Genomic DNA, 18,282 nt, shown 5'->3' with positions numbered 1-18,282 from the left:
ATAAAGCACAATTTTACCTCTTCTCTCTTAGGTTTTTTTTTTTTTTTTGGTGGGGGGAGGGTAGAGGTTGGGCCTGAAAATTAAATCGACCTTAAACAGATTAATAGAAAAGCATACCAATTTCATATAAGTCACATGTGACCTGGGAACCTCGTAAAGAAATGAAGACCCAAGGAAGGGACAAAACCTCATGCTTTTATGTTAGGTGGACAGAGAGGCAGTGGGGGGAAAGGGACTGAATGTTATGGGGAGGCTAAAGGAAGAGAGTGATTGTAACAAGGTCTGTACAGAATTCCCTTGGCCACGGCTTCCCATCAACAGTGCTTCTCCTCTCAGTTTCAGTGTGGGCATCTTCCATACGGGGCGTTCATCTTCTATTTTAAAGAAGAGAAGTGGCGAATTTGAGTGCTCTTCTTGCGTCTGCAAATTTTCAGGTGTTCTTAGCTCACAACAATCTTTATATCAAAATAGCATGTTTTGGAATTCTTACTCTGCCATCCTTCACACGCATATTTAAAATATTCATATATGTGTATATGAATATGTGTATGTTTGGAAAGATGAAATAAATTTGGCAAACTGCTAATTATTGAAACAAGGTGGAGGGTATATCCTTGTAATCTAATCATTCAACTTTTCTTTATGTTGGAAAACTCATAAAACAGTTTTGGGGAACAATGGCCACAGTCAGTTGGTGACTTGGCTCAGGTCTTATGGCTCATTATTAACTAGAACTTGATCCCCTTACTGTGCTGTAGCCAAAACAAAGTTTCTACTGAAAGCTCTCTTTGAAGAACTATATGTAAGGGAAAGCAGTAAAAAAAGTTAAGAAGCTCCCTTTCTGGTATTTCTTGTGGAAATTCTCACATCTTGGGGTAATTAACAGAAGCTCAGAGTAAAATTATCAGTTTTAGGAGTCATCTAACACACTGTGTGGAAGATGGACAGGTATGGATAGATAGAATCCAAGCCAAGAGAAAATGAAGAGGAGACTCCCAGTTCTAAGTCAAGTTTGGAATATCGCTTTATGTATTTTCACACAGTTTTGAACTTGAACTATAAAATATTTATTCTTTAAAACAGTTATTTTGTTGTTTACTGACAATAAAAAAGTTGTTGAAATCCCCTATACATTTACCATCACCCAGATATTATATGTTAACATGTTAGTATATTTGTTTCCATATAATAGCCTATGTACATAAATACATTTGTGCATGCATATATGTATGAATGTGTACGTACACATGAGTAAACACAGTACAATGAAAGTAGAATCATACTATTTGGTATGTCTTTTTTAGGGGGGGAAGTACTGGGGATTGAACTCCGGCACTCGACCACTGAGCCACATCCCCAGCCTTGTTTTGTATTTTATTTAGAGACAGGGTCTCACTGAGTTGCTTCACACATCACCTTTGCTGAGGCTGGCTTTGACTCGCAATCCTCCTGCCTCAGCCTCCTGAGCTGCTGGGATTATAGGTGTGTGCCACCACGCCCAGCCTATTTGGTACATCTTTTTATATTTACTCAGCATTTTAATATACTATTCTATTGTATTTCAATTTTATGTAACATTATGTCCTATAAAGTGTTTAATTAATCTACAGTTATTGTCAGGGTTTTGTAGCTTTTCTTTGTTATTGGCCATGTTGTTGTGAAATTCCCACCCTTGTGCAATATTGGGTGGTGTTTTTTTTTTTTTTAATGATGTAAACCTAAAAGTAAATTTTGGAATTGTAGATGCATAAGTGCTAAATGACACATGTATCCATGTGTGACAATGGCATGCTTCCTACTCTCATCTATACCTCTGCCCATCTGTTTTCTCAGATCTCTGCCTCTTCTCTAGAAGAGCCCAAGATGAGCAAGTCCCTGGTGAGTTCTTGTCTGTTCATCTATTTTTTTTTTTTTTTAATTTTTCCTAGTGAATTTTAGGAGTCATCTAACACACTGTGTGGAAGATGGACAGGTATGGATAGATAGAACCCAAGCCAAGAGAAAATGAAGAGGAGACTCCCAGTTCTAAGTCAAGTTTGGAATATCGCTTTATGCATTCTCACACAGTTATGAACTTGAGCTATAAAATTGTTTCTGATCTTCCTGACGAAAAGATAATGGAAATGGATGCATGGTTTGTATTATTGACAGGTGATTTGTCAGTAATATCAGTTTCCTCACTCTTGATGTTTGTGAAAGTTTTTGATGGATTTTCAGGTGAGTGGTGGCTGAGTGGTGTCTCAGTGGTGACCCTGTTCCCAGGGCCCTGGCAGGTTTTCCCTGTTGGTTGAGCAGTGCTTCCCATGCTTGACTTGCACATTAATTCAGGTTCTGGTTCTGGGATGGAATACAGTTTGCATTACTCACAGTCCCAAAGAATGTCAGGGCTTCCTTTCAAAGGACCACCCTTTGAAGCAGACTTAAGTTTTTATCATGAATAGGTGTTGGATTATGCAAATGCTTTTTCTGCATCAGTTGACATGATCATGTGATTTCACTTCTTTAAACTGTTGATATGGTAGACTACTTTGATCAGTTTTGTAATATTGAACCAACCTATCATTTTTGGAATAAATCCTATTTTGTCATGATATATATTTCTTTTTATTTTTATTTTTTTTATTTTTTTATTTTTATTTTTTTTTAAAGAGAGAGTGAGAGAGGAGAGAGAGAGAGAGTGAGAGAGAGAGAGAGAGAGAGAGAGAGAGAGGAGAGAGAATTTTTAATATTTATTTTTTAGTTCTCGGCGGACACAACATCTTTGTTGGTATGTGGTGCTGAGGATGGAACCCGGGCCGCACGCGTGCCAGGCGAGCGCACTACCGCTTGAGCCACATCCCCAGCCCGTATATTTCTTTTTATATGTTGTATTTAATCAGTATTTTGTTAAAGATCTTTGCATCATATGTATGAGAGAGATTGCTCTTACTTCTCTCTGCCTTTCTCTCCCCCACTCCCTCTACCAGTTTTGGTTTTGATATTAGAGTAATAATGGCCTCTGAAATGAATTGGAATGTGTTCCTTTATATTGATTACTCTGCCAGAGATTGTGTATAATTTGTGTCTACTTTTTCTCTACTGTGTGTCCAGTTTTTATATTAGGTAATACATCATAGAATTAATCAGAAAATAATTCCCTTCTTTTCTGTTTTCTGCAACACATTGTGTGGAATTCATGTTCATCCTCTAAGTATTTGGTAGAATTCTCCAGAGAAATCATCTAGGCCTACAGATTTCTTTTATGGAAATTTTAAAATTGCAAACTCAATTTCATTATTATTTGTTTATTATTGAGGTTTGTATTTTTTTAGGCATTGATTTCTTTAATCTAAGTTGTCACATTTCTGTGTGTAAAGTTGTTTGTAGTTGTGTTAGTCTACTCTGGCTGCCTTAACATTATACCACAGATTGGGTGGATCAAAAACCAGAACTTTTGTTTTCTCACAGTTTTGGAGGTTGGAAGTGGGAGTTCAGGGTGTCAGCACGGTCAAGTTCTGGGGAGGGTACTCTTAATTTGAAAATGGCTGGCTTCTGACAGTGCACACATGGCCTTCATCAGTGCATGCTCACCTGTAGGGAGAAAGAGAACTCTTCTTGAAAGCCATCAGGTTGATTTTTACTTTTTTTGTTTGGTTGTTGGATTTTACTTTTTTTTTTTTCATAGACAAGAATAACCTTCACATCAGTACCTCCTCATCTTTGCCACTGCCAGAATTTTCACCACTTGGATCTCTGGCATCAGCCCATCCTGGGATGGTGACAGTTGCTTCAGGGGGCATAGAGCTAGAAGTGGCACTGTCATCTCAGCTGGGGTCGAAGAGGTAGATGAGAGTGTTGGCCAAGAAGAAAAGGAAACTGCCACCATCCATGTTGCTGAGAGCTGGGGCCCCACTTTTGTTGGGTTTGGGGGTGGATCTGATGGTGGTTATGTGTCCCAAGACTCCAGTTTATATCCGAGTTAAAACTAGGAGGCTGAAGTTGAGTGGGAGGAAGAGGAAGCCCTTCATCCTGGCAGAGTCTTGCTGGGCTCTCCTGGTGACATCTGTGGGAGATGAGTTCAGGGCTCTCTGCCTAATACCACCTGTCTTCCCAGAGCAGGATCCCACCCCACCTGTGTGACCTCATCTAATCTTAATTACCTCTTAAAAGCCCTGTCTCCAAGTCATGCTAGCTTAGGCTGTCAACATGAAATTTTGGAGGACAAGCTCAGTTCATAGCAGTAATATTTCCTTTATAAATACCAATAAATGATCTTTTCATAGAATCTTCAAAAAATTTATTGATTTTCATTATATTTTTATCTTTTCAATCTTATTGATTCCTGCTTTTATCTGTATTATCTGCCACCCCTCAATCCCAGTTTGCTTTGGGTTTTGATATTTTTCTCTAGTTTCTTTAGGTGGCATCTCAATATTGATATGAGAAGTTTCTCGGGTAAGCCTTGTTGCTATGGATTTTCTTCTCACCACTGCTTTAACTGTATCCCCCAAATTTGAATACTTTAAATTTTTATTCACTTCAGTGTAATTTTTGTATTTGCCTAAGACTTCCTTTTGACTCATGCATTATTTAAATATGTGTTGTTTGGTTTCCAGATGTTTGGAGATTATCCTGTGTTCTTTCTGCTACAGATTTCTAGTTTGAATTCACTGTGTACAGAGAATATACTTTGTATGACTGCATTCACTAAGATTTGTTTAGTTATTCTGAAAAATGTTGAGAGAGGGGTGAAGTCTTCAACTGCAACTACGGATTAGCCTCTTTCTCCTTTTAGTACCACCAATTGTTGTTTTTCCCTGAGTTTTGCAGCTTTATTGTTTGGTGCATACATACTTAAGATTGTTTTGTCTTCTTACTGAATTGACCCATTTATAACTATATTATGGTCTGAATGTTTGTGTCCTGCAAGCACTCATAGGTTGGAACCCTAACCCCCAATATAATAGTCTCAGGATGTACAGCCTTTGTGAGGTAATTAGATTTAGATAAGGTTATGAGGGTAGAACCCCATGTGGAATCAGTACCCTGTAAGAAGAGAAAGAGACCAGAGCTCATTTTCCCTTTGCCATAAGAATATACAACAAGAAGGAGGCCATCTGCAAACCAGGAAGTGGGCTCTACCCAGTCACAGAATCTTTGAGCACTTTAATCTTGGACTCTAGCTTCCAGAACTATGAGAGATAAATATTTGTTATTTAATCCTTCCAGTCTGTAGTATTTTGTTATAGCAGCCTGAGCTAATTAACTATGTAACATCCCTGATAATTTTCTTTCCTCCACAGTCTATTTTATTTAATATGGATATAGCCATTTCTGCTTTCATTTAATATATGTATGTTATATATTTGTATTAGTGCCCTAGGGCCATCATAACAAACTTCATAAACAAGGTGGCTTAAAACAATAGGGATTTATTCTTTTACAGTTCTGAAGGCTGGAAGTCCAAAATCAAGGTATTGGTAGGGCTATACTCTCTCTTCTTCTTCTAGTGGTTGCTGGAAATCCTTGTGTTCTTGGTGTTCTCCTACTGTTTCTATTGTCACATGGCCATCTTTCCTCTCTCTGTGTGGCATTCTTCCCTCTACAGAACGTAAACAGTTCCTATTTTATTTTCACTGGATATTGAGTTCTACATCAACAATTCTTTCCCTTTAGCAACTGGAAACTATTGTGCCACTTCCTTTTGATTCTGTAGTCTATGAGAAACCCTCTTTCATTCAAACTGCTATTTCCCTACAGATAACATATAATTACCCTCTGGCTGCTCTCAGATTCTTTTCTTGAATATGATTTTCAAACATTTCATTGTAATGTGTCTGGGCATGGATTTATTTGATCCCTTCCTGTTTGAGACTTGCTCAGCTTCTGGAATCTGTAGATTTATACCTTTTTTTTTTTTTAAATCTGGAAAGTTTTCAACTATTATTTCTTCAAATATTTTTTGCACTTCCCCATCCCATTCCTTCTCCTTCCTTCTAGGACTCTGATGAAACGAGCGTTAGATCTGCTATATTATTGTATGGGTCCCTTAGGCTATGTTTGATTTTTCCATATATTTTATTTCTTTTGTTCAGATTAGTTAACTTCTATTGATCTGTCTTCAGGACGGTTGATTCTTTCCTTTGTATGTTCATTCTGCTGTTGAAATCATTGAAGTCTTAAATTTTTCTTTTCTTTCTGTGTGTGTGTGTGTGTGTGTGTGTGTGTGTATGTGTGTGTGTGTGTGTGTGTTGCTAAGGATCAGTCAACCCAGGGCTTCACGCCTCACATGTGCTATCTAAGCACTGAGCTACACTTCTCAGCCTCTGGTTCTTTTTAGTATCTTCTATTTCTTTGCTGAGAGTTTCTATATTTCCATTTGTTTCAAGAGTATTTGCAACTTCTTGTTGGAGTATTTTTGTGTTAGCTTCTTTAAATCCTTGCCAAGTAATCCCAACAGCTCATTCATCTCAGTGTTAGCATCTGTTGATAGTCATTTCTCATTTGATCTGAGATTTTTTTGGTTTTGATATATAAATAATTTTGAATTTATTCAGGACATTCTGATTATTATTTATGAGACATGGTTTTGTCTTTAAATTTTCTGTTTTAGCAGGTAGTCAGCCTGTTTAGGTTCAGAGGGTATGTCCTGGTCTGTTTCCATGGGCTATAATTCTGATGCCAATTTAGTTTTCAAAGTCCTTGCTCTTTTCAGGTCTGTCTGTCTTTTGTGCTATTCAGAGGCCAACTTGAGATCTGGGCAGTATCTTACACCCTGTCTGGGCTTGAATTTATTTGATCCCTTCCTGTTTGAGACTTGCTCAGCTTCTGGAATCTGTAGATTTATACCTTTTTAAAAAAAAATCTGGAAAGTTTTCAACTATTATTTCTTCAAATATTTTTTGCACTTCCCCATCCCATTCCTTTTCCTTCCTTCTAGGACTCTGATGAAATGAGCGTTTAGCTCATGACTTCTTCAGTGATTATTCTAATTTGTTTCATACATGGGCTGCACATATTGAGTTTGGAACATTTTCTTTACTCACCCTAAAAATCTCATAGTTTTAGCTGTCACCCTCATATTCCTCCATTTCCCCTAGCTGAAGTCAACCACTAGTCTACTCACTATCTCAATAGATTTGCTTATTCTGGAATTTCATATAGATGAAATCATATAACATATATAACATATCATTTTTGTGACTGGCTTTTTTTTTTTTAAAGAGAGAGTGATAGAGGGAGAGAGAGAGAGAGAGAGAATTTTTAATATTTATTTTTTAGTTATCGGCGGACACAACATCTTTGTTGGTATATGGTGCTGAGGATCGAACCCGGGCCGCACGCACGCCAGGCGAGCGCGCTACCACTTGAGCCACATCCCCAGCCCAATGACTGGCTTTTTTTATTTAACACAATATTTTCACGATTCATCTACATTGTAGCATACTTTAGTATGTTTTATGACAATGTTTATGACAATGTTTTTTTAAAATTTTTTTTAGATTGAACCTTTATTTTATTCATTTATTTATCTGTGGTGCTGAGAATTGAACCCACTGCCTTACACGTTAGGCAAGTACTCTGCCACTGAGCCACAACCCCAGCCCTTGACTGAATGTTTTTATATTTTATGGATAGACCACATGTTTGTTATCTCTTTATTGTTTGGAAGACATTTGTGTTGTTTCCACTTTTGGCTATTATGAACATTCATATGCAAGCTTTGTATAGATAAATGTTCTCATTTCTCTTGGGTGTGTACCTACAAATAGAATTTCTGGGTTGTATTGTAACTCTGTGTTTAATATTTTGAAGAATTGTCAGACTGCATTATAGACCACACCAGTTTTTACTCCCATTTGCACTGTAGGAGGGATCTAGCTTCTCTTCCTTATCAACACTTGTCATTATCTTTTTTATTATACACACTCTAGTGACTGCACTTCTCTAATAACTAGTGATATTGAACTATTTTCATTACAGTTTTCTTAGTGAATTCACAGGGATGTCTCTTTGTAATTTTCATTCTGTTTCCTTGATGACTCATGATGCCGAGGACCTTTTTCATGTGCTCATTGGCTGTTTGTATGTCTTCATTGGAGAAATATATCACTGGATCATTTGCCCATTTTTTAATTGGGTTGTCTTTTATTAGGTTGTAAATGTTCTTTGTATATTTTAGATACAAATCCCTATCAAATATATGATTTGAAAAAAAAAATTCCCCCAGTCTATGAGTCTTTTGCTCACATGACTGTGTCACTTGACACAAGTTTTAATTTTATCTGTTTTTTCCTTTGGGTGCTTGTGCTTTGGGGGTCTCATATTAAGAAACCATTGCTACATTCAATGTCATAAAGATTTACCCCTTTTAGCTAAAATGTAAGGTTTTTTTTCTAAATGTAAAAACATTTAGACTTTCGATCCATTTTGAGGTAACATTTTACTGTGGTGTGAAGGAGGGTTCAACTTTATAACATGGATCTCCACTTGTCCCAGCATCATTTGTTGAAGAGTCTGTTCTTTCCTTTATAAATTGACCCTTGGCCAGGCAAGGTGGTGTGTGCTTCTTAGTCCCAGCTATGTGGGAGGCTGAGGCACGAGGCTTGCTTGAGCCTATGGGTTTGAGACCAGCCTGGGCAACAAACAAGACCATGTCTCAAAAGCAATTTGTTTTGACACTCTTAGCAAATAGTAATTAACAACAATTTGAAGGGTTTACTTATGGACTCTGAGTTGTATTCTAGTGGTCTGTATGTTTATCCCGATGCTAGTACCATGCTATTTTGAAAGAAGAGCCTTATTTTAATTTTCTTTTTTAAAGAAAAAACTGGCTTAGTGGATCATTGAATGCAAAGTGTGTGGCAAAGTATCTTTTCTTCTTTAAGTGAACTATTATTGGAATATGGCATACATAGAGAAGTTTGAAGATTGATGAATTTTCACAGCTTATTTCTATGTAACCAGCATACAGGTTTTTAAAAAAGATATTGGGCTGGGGTTGTGGCTCAATAATAGAGTGCTTGTGTAGCACGCATGAGGCACTGGTTCAATCCTCAACACCACTTAAAAATAAATAAATAAGGTAAAGGTATTGTGTCTATCTACAACTAAAAAAAGAAGATTATTATTATCATCAATACTGCAAAAGAACCAGCAGGGTACTTTTAAAAAGATTTCTTTTTTTTAGTCAAAACAACAAAATAAAATATAGGTGTTTAGTGGGAACTTATATATTATAACCTAATAAATCAAATTAAAAATAAGGTCCTAAATATCTTGTTCCCATGGTGCAGTCTTGACCCTTCGCATTGAATAGGAATTGGTTCTTACAGGGACCAGTGTCTTTCAAGGATGTAACTGTGGAGTTCAGCGGGGAGGAGTGGCGGCAGCTGGACCTTGCGCAGAGAAGCCTGTACAGGGACGTGATGCTGGAGAACTATTCCAACCTGATCTCCCTGGGTGAGCACAGCCCTGTGCGTGCAGAGCAGGCTGCACCCAGGGCACTCTTTTTCTTTCCTAGAGGAATTCCTGAAATCTGTGGATTTTCTGAAGTCTCTGCAACTCCCAAAGACTGCAGGGCATCTGAAATATGTAATGGTTCTGTCTTTGTTTTGTCCCGTGTTCTTAAGAATCTCTTCTGGGTACTGTGAATATACCTCTGTTCCCAGTGGACATTTTTGGGAATCGCATGGCGTACTTTATCATGTGGCCCCTGAAACAAACACATTCTCTATCATTTCCTGTTGACAGGCTGTCCAGTTCCCAAACCAGAAGTCATCTTCAACCTGGAGCAAGCAGAGCCACGCGTGTGGGATGAGGAGGCCTCCGGTCAGCACTGTGCGGGTGAGTGGGAGCCAGAGCATGGACCATGGTTCAGCCCACCTGCAGTCATGCTGGGAGAGCTTCTGTGACGTGCCATTAGTGTGACTTTTCTGCTTACCTTTTGAGTTTTCAGAACTGCTTGATGGAGCTGACGTCATCCCCTTGGAAATGGAAATGCTGTCCCCCTCACGGCCTCTTCCCACACCAGTGCCACGACCTCTGAGGAGGACCTGTGCTGGTTGGCAGTGCCTGGGGTGGGCGTCATCTAGGATCATGCCCTCTTGCCCTTTGTTCTCTCTCCATAGAGAACTTCTGCTCCTTCTACCTCCAGCCAGGGCTTAGTTCCTTTTCTTAGGCATTTAAACTCCCATAGATCTGCCTTCTTTTAAAAAGTCACCATGGGTCACACTCCTGTTCCCTGGTGTCTTTTCCTTTGTGTCTCAGCATTGTCACCTGGATGCCTTATTTGATAACCTGTGCTCTTCTTCACTGCTGACCTCGAGGGCCTCCTGGTCACTTTCTTCCTGCACAACACTGACTCGATCTTTCTAATTTGGATATTTTACCAGAAGCTTTTGTACCTCATGTTCAGGAGATTGAGTTAATTGTAACCTTAGTTTGTGGTCAGTGTCCTCATCAATGTGTTTCAAGGCCCCTCTTACTTATTCCTTTTAATCCCCATTCTCCATACTCATTGTTCCTTCCCAGGGGCAACTGCTTTAATATGTGTGCTATCTGTCCTAGAATTTGTGGGGGTTTTGTAAAATCTAAATTGTTGGTATTTTTAGTTTATAGAAATGGTCAGTTTCTTTCCCTGCCCCCTTTCCTTCTGTCTCTGTTTCTTTAAATTGGCACGTTTTCGATGTTTTCCAGGTTAATTGCTTTCAACTGCTGCATAGCATGCTTAGTACAGATAAATATACCACATTTTACTTGTCCAGGCTCCTCGATACTACAAACAGTATTGTAATAAATTTCTTCAAGCACTATTCATATTGGAAATGAGAATTTCTCAGGAGTGGTAGGATTGCTTTGACATTGACTATACTAATACTTAATATGACTTAGTGTAATTGTACTGTTTTCTGGATTGACTCCTACAATTAGTTTCCCCATATCTCTGCCTATATTTAGTATTACATGCATCTCCAGTAATTTGGATTTCAACTTCTAATTATTGTTTCGTGTTTCTTTAATAACAGAATGTGTGGAACATTCAGCTGTATCTTGTCATAGACTCTGTTTTTGATGCTTGACTACTGCCATCTTCCAAGCCTTCTCTCTGTCTCTTCCCCATCTGCCCCACATCTGGACAAACTGATAAGCAAGTTCAGGTTTTCCTTCCTTTGGGAACATACAGGGCCAGGCAGCCAGCCCTACCCCCAACCAGCAGAAAACCCCAGGCCACTTTGGACCTGCTTGGAGCTCTCCCCAGAGCCTCTTTGCATGAACAAGCCTTTTCCTACCCACTTAGTGTTTGTGTCCCACCATCACTCTTGACATCTGAACCAGAACTGGGCTGGGCCAGTTCTCCCCTGCAGGTGCCTTAACACTGAAACAGTAAGCAGGCAGTTCAGACAGTGACCACCACCAACGGCTCCACTGTCTGCACTTTGCCTCTGCCGTGCACATAACCAACCTGAGGTGGAGGTTGCAGTTCTTATTTAGGAACAGGTGTAAAGAGTTAGGCCCTTCCTTAAATTTGCCCTTGGTCATGTGTCTCGGCTTGAACTATTTGTGTGTTTTACATTGAATCATGTGTCCGGGTTCCAGCTGGGACTGATGCTCGGCTCACAGGAATGACTGTTACTCTGTGACCACTGTGTGTCTTAGCCAGGCCTTGGCCCCATTTATGCAGTGCCCAGGAATACAGATGCCTTTTGTGTACAAGGGTGGGTCCCTCCGTGGCTGCCTGAAGAAAGGCAGACAAGTCCCGGTGCAGCAGACCTCAAGCAAGTGGCTGACCTCAAAATCTTCCCCTGTTCTACGTGGGTTTTTGCTTTTCCCTCTGATCTACCTTCTCAAACAATTCCTTCTTCTTTTCTGCTAATTTTTCTCTTAGAAAAGATCATTTAGATGCCCTCCTCTTACTTCCTACTGGTATCACCTAAAGCCATGTTTTCTCATGCCTGGATTATTCTAACCTTACTTGAATATTTTGATTTCATTTTTTTTTCCTACTTCACATTAGATGTGACTGACAGATTTATTACTTAAATCACTATACATTTTGTTTATCTTGTCCTAGTTATATGCAGCAAAACTGAAGTCACTCATTATTATCTAAATTATGACACATTCTTTTCTTAATGGGTTTGTAAGTGAAAGAAATAACATGGCCTCATTTCGTAATGCACATTTGTCTCTGTGTAGTTTCTAAAACCAAGTCTGTTCCATTTTAACATTTTCTTTAATGTTCCCCTGAATTGTTTTCTCATTTCTCTGCCTTTTCAAATTATGCACACACTCATATTTTTTGTGCAGATTTCTCTTGCTCCTTGAATCAGATCTCATACAACATACCTACCTGCTTTCTCCCTCCTCTAATTCTCCAGTCCACAGAAATTCAGAAAAAGCTACATTAAATGATATGATAACCAAGCCTTTTGTCTCTATACTTCTAAAAAAATTGTTTATATAGAAAAAATACTTAGTAAAATTGAATTTAATCTCTAGGCAGAAAAGTTGTTTTGCTCTATTTCAAAAGAATTTTAAATTTTTTCTTCTAGAATCAATTCATAGGGCCAGAGATAGTAATTAGAAAGAGAAGATAATGGGTGGAATCTTTATAAAGTTTCAGCTTTTGTGCAGTATTCATATGTTAATCTACACATCTAAGTAAATTCAAGTATAAATATGAGTGACTGAGAATATTCATTTGTTCACTTTTAAGTTAAATGAAAACAGAGCCTCCCCAGAGTTGTGGGGAGGTTAGAGATTAGCTCTTAGAGCAGAGGACCCTTCATGGTCTTAGCATGCGCATGGACCTAGTTTTATCCCCAGCATCAAAAAGAAAACAAAACCAAAAAAGTTCTTTTAAGCCACAGGGTTTACATTTTGTTCTTCTGGCGCCTTCCTCGCTTCTACCTTTGCTTGATTTGAATCTCTTCCTTCCCAATTACTAATCATTTGATTTGGGCAGTTATTAAGCTTTTCTGTGGCTCACTTTCCTTGTCTATAAAATGGGGATAACAATACCAAAGGTATTGTAATAAAACCAAAGGATTGAAATAAAGTTTATATAGAACTTAGAACAGCACCTCCAAATGCTCTTGCTTATCCTAAGGTAAATGTAATGTCTTAATTTTATTACTGTATGTTATTGTATTTATATTACAGAGAGAGTATTGTACCTATATATTTATGTATCTTTACATATTATGTGTATTTATTATGTTTATAGAGCACGTGTCCCATTTCTCTGTGTTCATCCTGAATTAACTCAAGGTATCAGCTGTTCTCTGTGTCAGTTTAATCTTGTCTTTCTTTTCAGATGGCGATATTGGTTTTGAGACTTCACAACAGAGACTGTCTGAGGAATTTTCTTTCCAGTGTGAGAGGGTTGATCTCTTCACAGGAGATAACCCCTATTCCCTTTTAGAAGAATTGTGGAAGCAAAGGGGGAGATGTGAGGGAGACCAGGCCAGGCCTTTACGGCACGTTGTCTTCAGGGACAGGGCAGCACTAGCTGACTCGAGGAGCTGTGGATACCAGGACGCTGGGGAAATCGGGCACATAAACACACATCTGATTCCTTCACGAAAAGGATTCCATCCTGGTGATGCCTTTGGAAAGAATCTGAAGCTCGTTGCAAGCTTATATAATCATAATAGAAACAATACAACAGAAAACCATGATGAGGTTATCAGCTGTGAGGATGCTGTTACTCACGTGGGTTCTCATACGGAAGGGAGTGCTTGTGGAGGTAAGCAATGTCGGGAACGTGGGGGTCATAAGCAAGCTCTCACTCCACATTCGAAAAGTCATGCTGTGGAAAACCTCCCTTTGTTTTCTGACTATGTAAAAGTTTTCACTGAGAATTCCCACCTCTTTGCACATCAGAGGATTTATGCTGGAGAAAAACAGCATGAGTGTAGTAAATGTGAGACAGTCTTCACCCAGAAGCCCCCACTTGCTACTCCTTGCAGAGTTTCTGCAGGAGAGGAGCCCTTTAAGTGTATGGTATTTGGGAAGTCAAGTCACCAGAAGACTCGTAATGAGGAAAATTTCTATAAATTCAGTGAATACAGAAGAGCCTTTATCCAGAAGTCTGATCAGTTCAGACGCCAGAGAGACCATCCTGGAGAAAAACCCTATGAATTCAGTGAATGTGTGAAAAGCTTCTCACAGAATTCAAACCTCAGCGTAATTAAAAAAAATCATACTGGAGGGAAACACTTTGGATGTACTGACTGTGGAAAAGCCTTCACAAGGAAATCCACACTAAGTATGCATCAGAAAATTCACACCGGAGAAAAACCCTATGTATGTGCTGAGTGTGGGAAAGCCTTTATTCGGAAATCCCATTTTATCACACATGAAAGAATTCATACTGGAGAGAAGCCCTATGAATGCAGCGACTGTGGGAAATCCTTTATAAAAAAATCACAGCTCCATGTGCATCATCGGATTCACACAGGAGAAAATCCTTTTATATGTTCACAATGTGGAAAGGTCTTCACTCACAAGACAAATCTCATTATACACCAGAAAATTCATACTGGGGAGAGACCCTACATATGTACTGAATGTGGGAAAGCCTTTACTGACAGGTCCAATCTCATTAAACACCAAAAAATTCACACTGGAGAAAAACCTTATAAATGCAATGACTGTGGAAAATCATTCACCTGGAAGTCACGGCTCAGAATCCATCAGAAATGCCATACTGGCGAGAGACATTACCAGTGTCGTGAGTGTGGGAAAGCCTTCATTCAGAAGTCCACACTAAGTATGCACCAGAGGATTCACAGAGGAGAAAAGCCCTATGTGTGCAACGAGTGTGGGAAGGCCTTCTTCCACAAATCCCATTTTATCACACATGAAAGAATCCACACTGGAGAGAAACCCTATGAATGCAGCGATTGTGGGAAATCCTTCACCAAGAAATCACAGCTCCACGTGCATCAGCAGATTCACACAGGAGAGAAGCCCTACAGGTGTGCTGAATGTGGAAAGGCCTTCACTGACAGGTCGAATCTCTTCACACACCAGAAAATTCACACCGGAGAGAAACCCTATAAATGTAATGACTGTGGAAAAGCCTTCACTCGAAAGTCAGGCCTCCACATACATCAGCAGTCCCACACTGGAGAAAGACATTACGAGTGCAGCGACTGTGGGAAAGCCTTTGCCAGAAAGTCAACACTAATTATGCACCAGAGAATTCACACCGGAGAGAAACCCTATGTTTGTACTGAATGTGGGAAGTCCTTCATCCAGAAGTCACACTTAAATAGACACAGGAGAATTCACACAGGAGAGAAGCCCTATGGGTGCAGCGACTGTGGGAAGTCTTTCATTAAGAAGTCACAGCTCCATGAGCATCATCGAACCCATACAGGAGAAAAACCGTATGTATGTGCTGAATGTGGAAAGGCCTTCACCATCAGATCAAATCTTCTTAAACACCAGAAAATTCATAGTAAACAGAAGCCCTATAAACGCAGTGACTTTGGGAAGGCCTTTCACTGGAAGGTGCAGCTCACAAGTCAACACAGTGTACCTCAGAAGTCTGACACTGGGGAGGTGGAGTGCCCAGTGCCGCAATCATGGTGTGGGGGTACGAATAAACAAGAGGCCACAGCTTGACCAAGAAGCAGGAGGTGACCAAGACCCACCCACTGCCTCTGTCTAGTCAGAATCATGGATATCTGCTTCACATAGTGGATGTCCACGACACATCCAGGAAGATACTTTGGAGGAAGTGTTTACACAATGTACTGTGGCCAGGCTTGTTACTGGCAGATTGTCAGGCCCCTGCAAATCACAGTGAAGATGAAGCCAGAGGCATGGTGCAGGCCTCTAATCCCAGCTACTTGGGAGGCTGAAGAAGAAGGATCAGGTGGGACGATCGCTTGAGCCCAGGAGTTTGGGTCCAGCCTGGGCAATATAGCTAGACCCTGTGTCCACAAAAACAAAGGAAAAAAATAAAAAGAAAAGGTGGCTTACAATCTTTCTCATTTCACTTTTTTTGATAAGCAGCTGTCTAAACTCAGAGCTGTTGAATTTCTCTTGCCCTGGGTAGCAAAACTTTAATATTGTCCAAAAAAATATTTCATAAGGAGTAGAGTGGTGAGAAAATTTTTCACTTAGTCCCCAAAGGACACCAAAATCAGGATGGAAATTAACCAATTCAGGTCTGCAATGAAAAGAAATTAGAAGCTTTTGTGAAAATTGATACTAAAGATACAAAGAAAGGACTCAACCCTCACCCCCCTTTTGGAAATCACTACTAGTTGTCGTTTATAGCAGTTATTGCGTGTGCCTTGTTAGTAGCTTCCAGGAGGCCTAAAACGGGCTCCCAGTCTGTATCTCTGAAGCAGTCAGTGATGCAAGCAGCAGTCCTGTGACTGTTTCACAGCTGGGGCCAGGGTCCTGGAGCAGCACAGGGACCCAGACTTAGATAACAGCACTTTGGAGCCTCAACTTTGTTCATAGAAAACTGCACTTTCTTACTGATTCCTGTTTGAAAAAGAGACAAATTAAGGAAAAAATCTGTTTCAAAACCTAGAATACTTTCTCTCCGATTTTGATAGTGTATTCTCTACATATTCATTATGTACTGGGTTACCATGAGACATAATTGTAGTTTGTTATTTTAGGAGATAAAATATAGTTAAACATTTGGAAAAGTACTCCTATTCTTTCCCATTCTCTACAAATTAATCTTATTTTATCAGACAATAAAAGAAGTGTATCATGATCTTCCAGAATAATTATGAATTTGTCTCTCTTTTAGAGCGACTGATTTTTACTTTATATTTTGAAGTGTTTTATATGCATTGAAATTTAGAATTGTTATGGTTTTCTTAGTTAATTGAAACTTTAACATTAAGTAATGCCCCTTTTTTATCTAATGATGCTTTTTGATTTAAAGTGTCCTATGCCAGATATTAATACAATGTAGTAACTCCTGTATTAAAGGCCAGAGTAAATGAGTGCCGCTACCACTCCTCAAGGGGAGGAGTTAGAACATGACCTCCAGGTGTTCCCTTCTTCACCTACATGTCCCCACGTGGTGCATCTGAAGTCTGCATGTAGTTGCCGTAGTCAGTCATTCTTGTTTCAGAACCCATATGCATTTAAGTTAACCCACATGTTTACCCTTTTCATTACTTTTTTCTTTTTATTCTTTTATTCTCCCCCAGAGTCAGTTTTTTTCTTGTTTCTGAACACTCTTTAGTGTTTCTTTTAGTGTGAATTTGCAGATAACAAATTCTGTTTTTATTTGTTGCAAATATCGTTATTTTGGCTTTTTAAAAAAATTGCTTTGGTGCTGAGGATTGAATCTAGGGCCTTGTGGATGCTAAGCACTGGGCCATATGCCCGGCCCTTGCCTTTATTTCTGAAGGATTTTTAGAGGGTATGGACTTCTAAGTTGACACTTGCTGTCTATTCATATTTTGGAATACTTAATTATGTTCTGTCTTCCATTGAAAAGTAAGTGGTCAATATAATTACTTTTGAAGTACCTGGTCCTTTTTTCTCTGTTTCCTTTAAATTTTATCTTTTATTTTTAACAGTTGTACGTTATCTCTAGATGTGATCTCCTATATATTTATCCTGCTTGGTTTTTGCAGTGATTTTTAAAATATGTGGGTAAATGGGGTGTGTGTGTGCGCGTGCTCATGTGTGCATGCAAGTATGTGAGTGCATACGTATGTGTACTTTGGGAATTCCTAGCTGTTATCTGTTCAAATTATGCATCTGCTTCATTTCTTTGCTTCTTCTAGGGGTAGCCCCATTATCTAAATCCCCTATTGACCTATTTTTGTTAGTTGTTTTTCTTGGGTTTTGGTGATGTCTTGTCTTCTCATATATCTGGTGAGTTTATTTTTTGGATTCTGGGAATTGAACTCCCAGGGGCACTTAACCACTAAGCCACATCCCCAGCCCTTTTTATTTTGAGACAGGGTCTCATTAAGTTGATTAGGGCCTCACTAAGTTGCTGACCCTGACCTCAAACTTGTGATCCTCCTGCCTCAGCCTCCTGAGTCACTGGGATTACATGTGTGTGCCATCAAGCCTGGCTATCTGGGGATTTTTTAAATCAGTTGTCAGACTCTGTATACTAAAATTATAGAGATAAGATGGTCTGGGTGATGTCTTCTTCCAGAAGGAATCTGTCTTTTGCTTCTAGCAGGGTGACTGAGCTAGGGATATTAGCAATTGCTACCTGCCTTCATCCAGTCATGTGTTGAGATCATTTAAAACTGGCCTTAGTCTCTCTAACAGTTTGTGTTTTTTTTCTCCCTT

At 39.2% G+C, this 18,282-nt stretch overlaps 2 protein-coding genes across 12 annotated transcripts in view; one reads left to right on the top strand and one right to left on the bottom strand.

Annotated features, from left to right (window-relative positions):
• LOC308631972 (zinc finger protein 383-like) overlaps nucleotides 1-18,282 on the bottom strand; it is a 161,246-nt gene that overhangs the window by 108,937 nt on the left and 34,027 nt on the right. The gene's annotated exons all lie outside the window — the stretch shown is intronic.
• Nucleotides 1-18,282, top strand: part of ZNF484 (zinc finger protein 484) — a 29,155-nt gene that overhangs the window by 5,281 nt on the left and 5,592 nt on the right. For 4 of the 11 annotated variants that reach the window (XR_014018402.1, XM_081263519.1, XM_081263527.1 and 1 more), the window contains exons 2-5: nucleotides 1,834-1,878; nucleotides 9,315-9,441; nucleotides 9,733-9,825; nucleotides 13,298-13,729. Coding sequence is in view for 10 of the 11 variants with exons in the window: in XM_081263519.1 (XP_081119645.1) it covers nucleotides 1,864-1,878; nucleotides 9,315-9,441; nucleotides 9,733-9,825; nucleotides 13,298-13,729 (667 nt within the window). In the remaining variant the exon portion in view is untranslated. Of the gene's footprint in view, nucleotides 1-1,336; nucleotides 1,511-1,833; nucleotides 1,879-1,928; nucleotides 1,973-9,314; nucleotides 9,442-9,732; nucleotides 9,826-9,930; nucleotides 12,057-13,297; nucleotide 18,282 lie in introns of those variants that run through there. The other 7 variants (XM_081263518.1, XM_081263521.1, XM_081263524.1 and 4 more) reach the window with 5 other exon arrangements.

This window comes from Spermophilus citellus, assembly GCF_964194105.1.
Source record: "Spermophilus citellus genome assembly, chromosome: 12".
NCBI lineage: Eukaryota > Metazoa > Chordata > Mammalia > Rodentia > Sciuridae > Spermophilus > Spermophilus citellus.
Note: the sequence above shows the minus strand (reverse complement) of the source record. Positions and strands in the feature narration are given on the sequence as shown.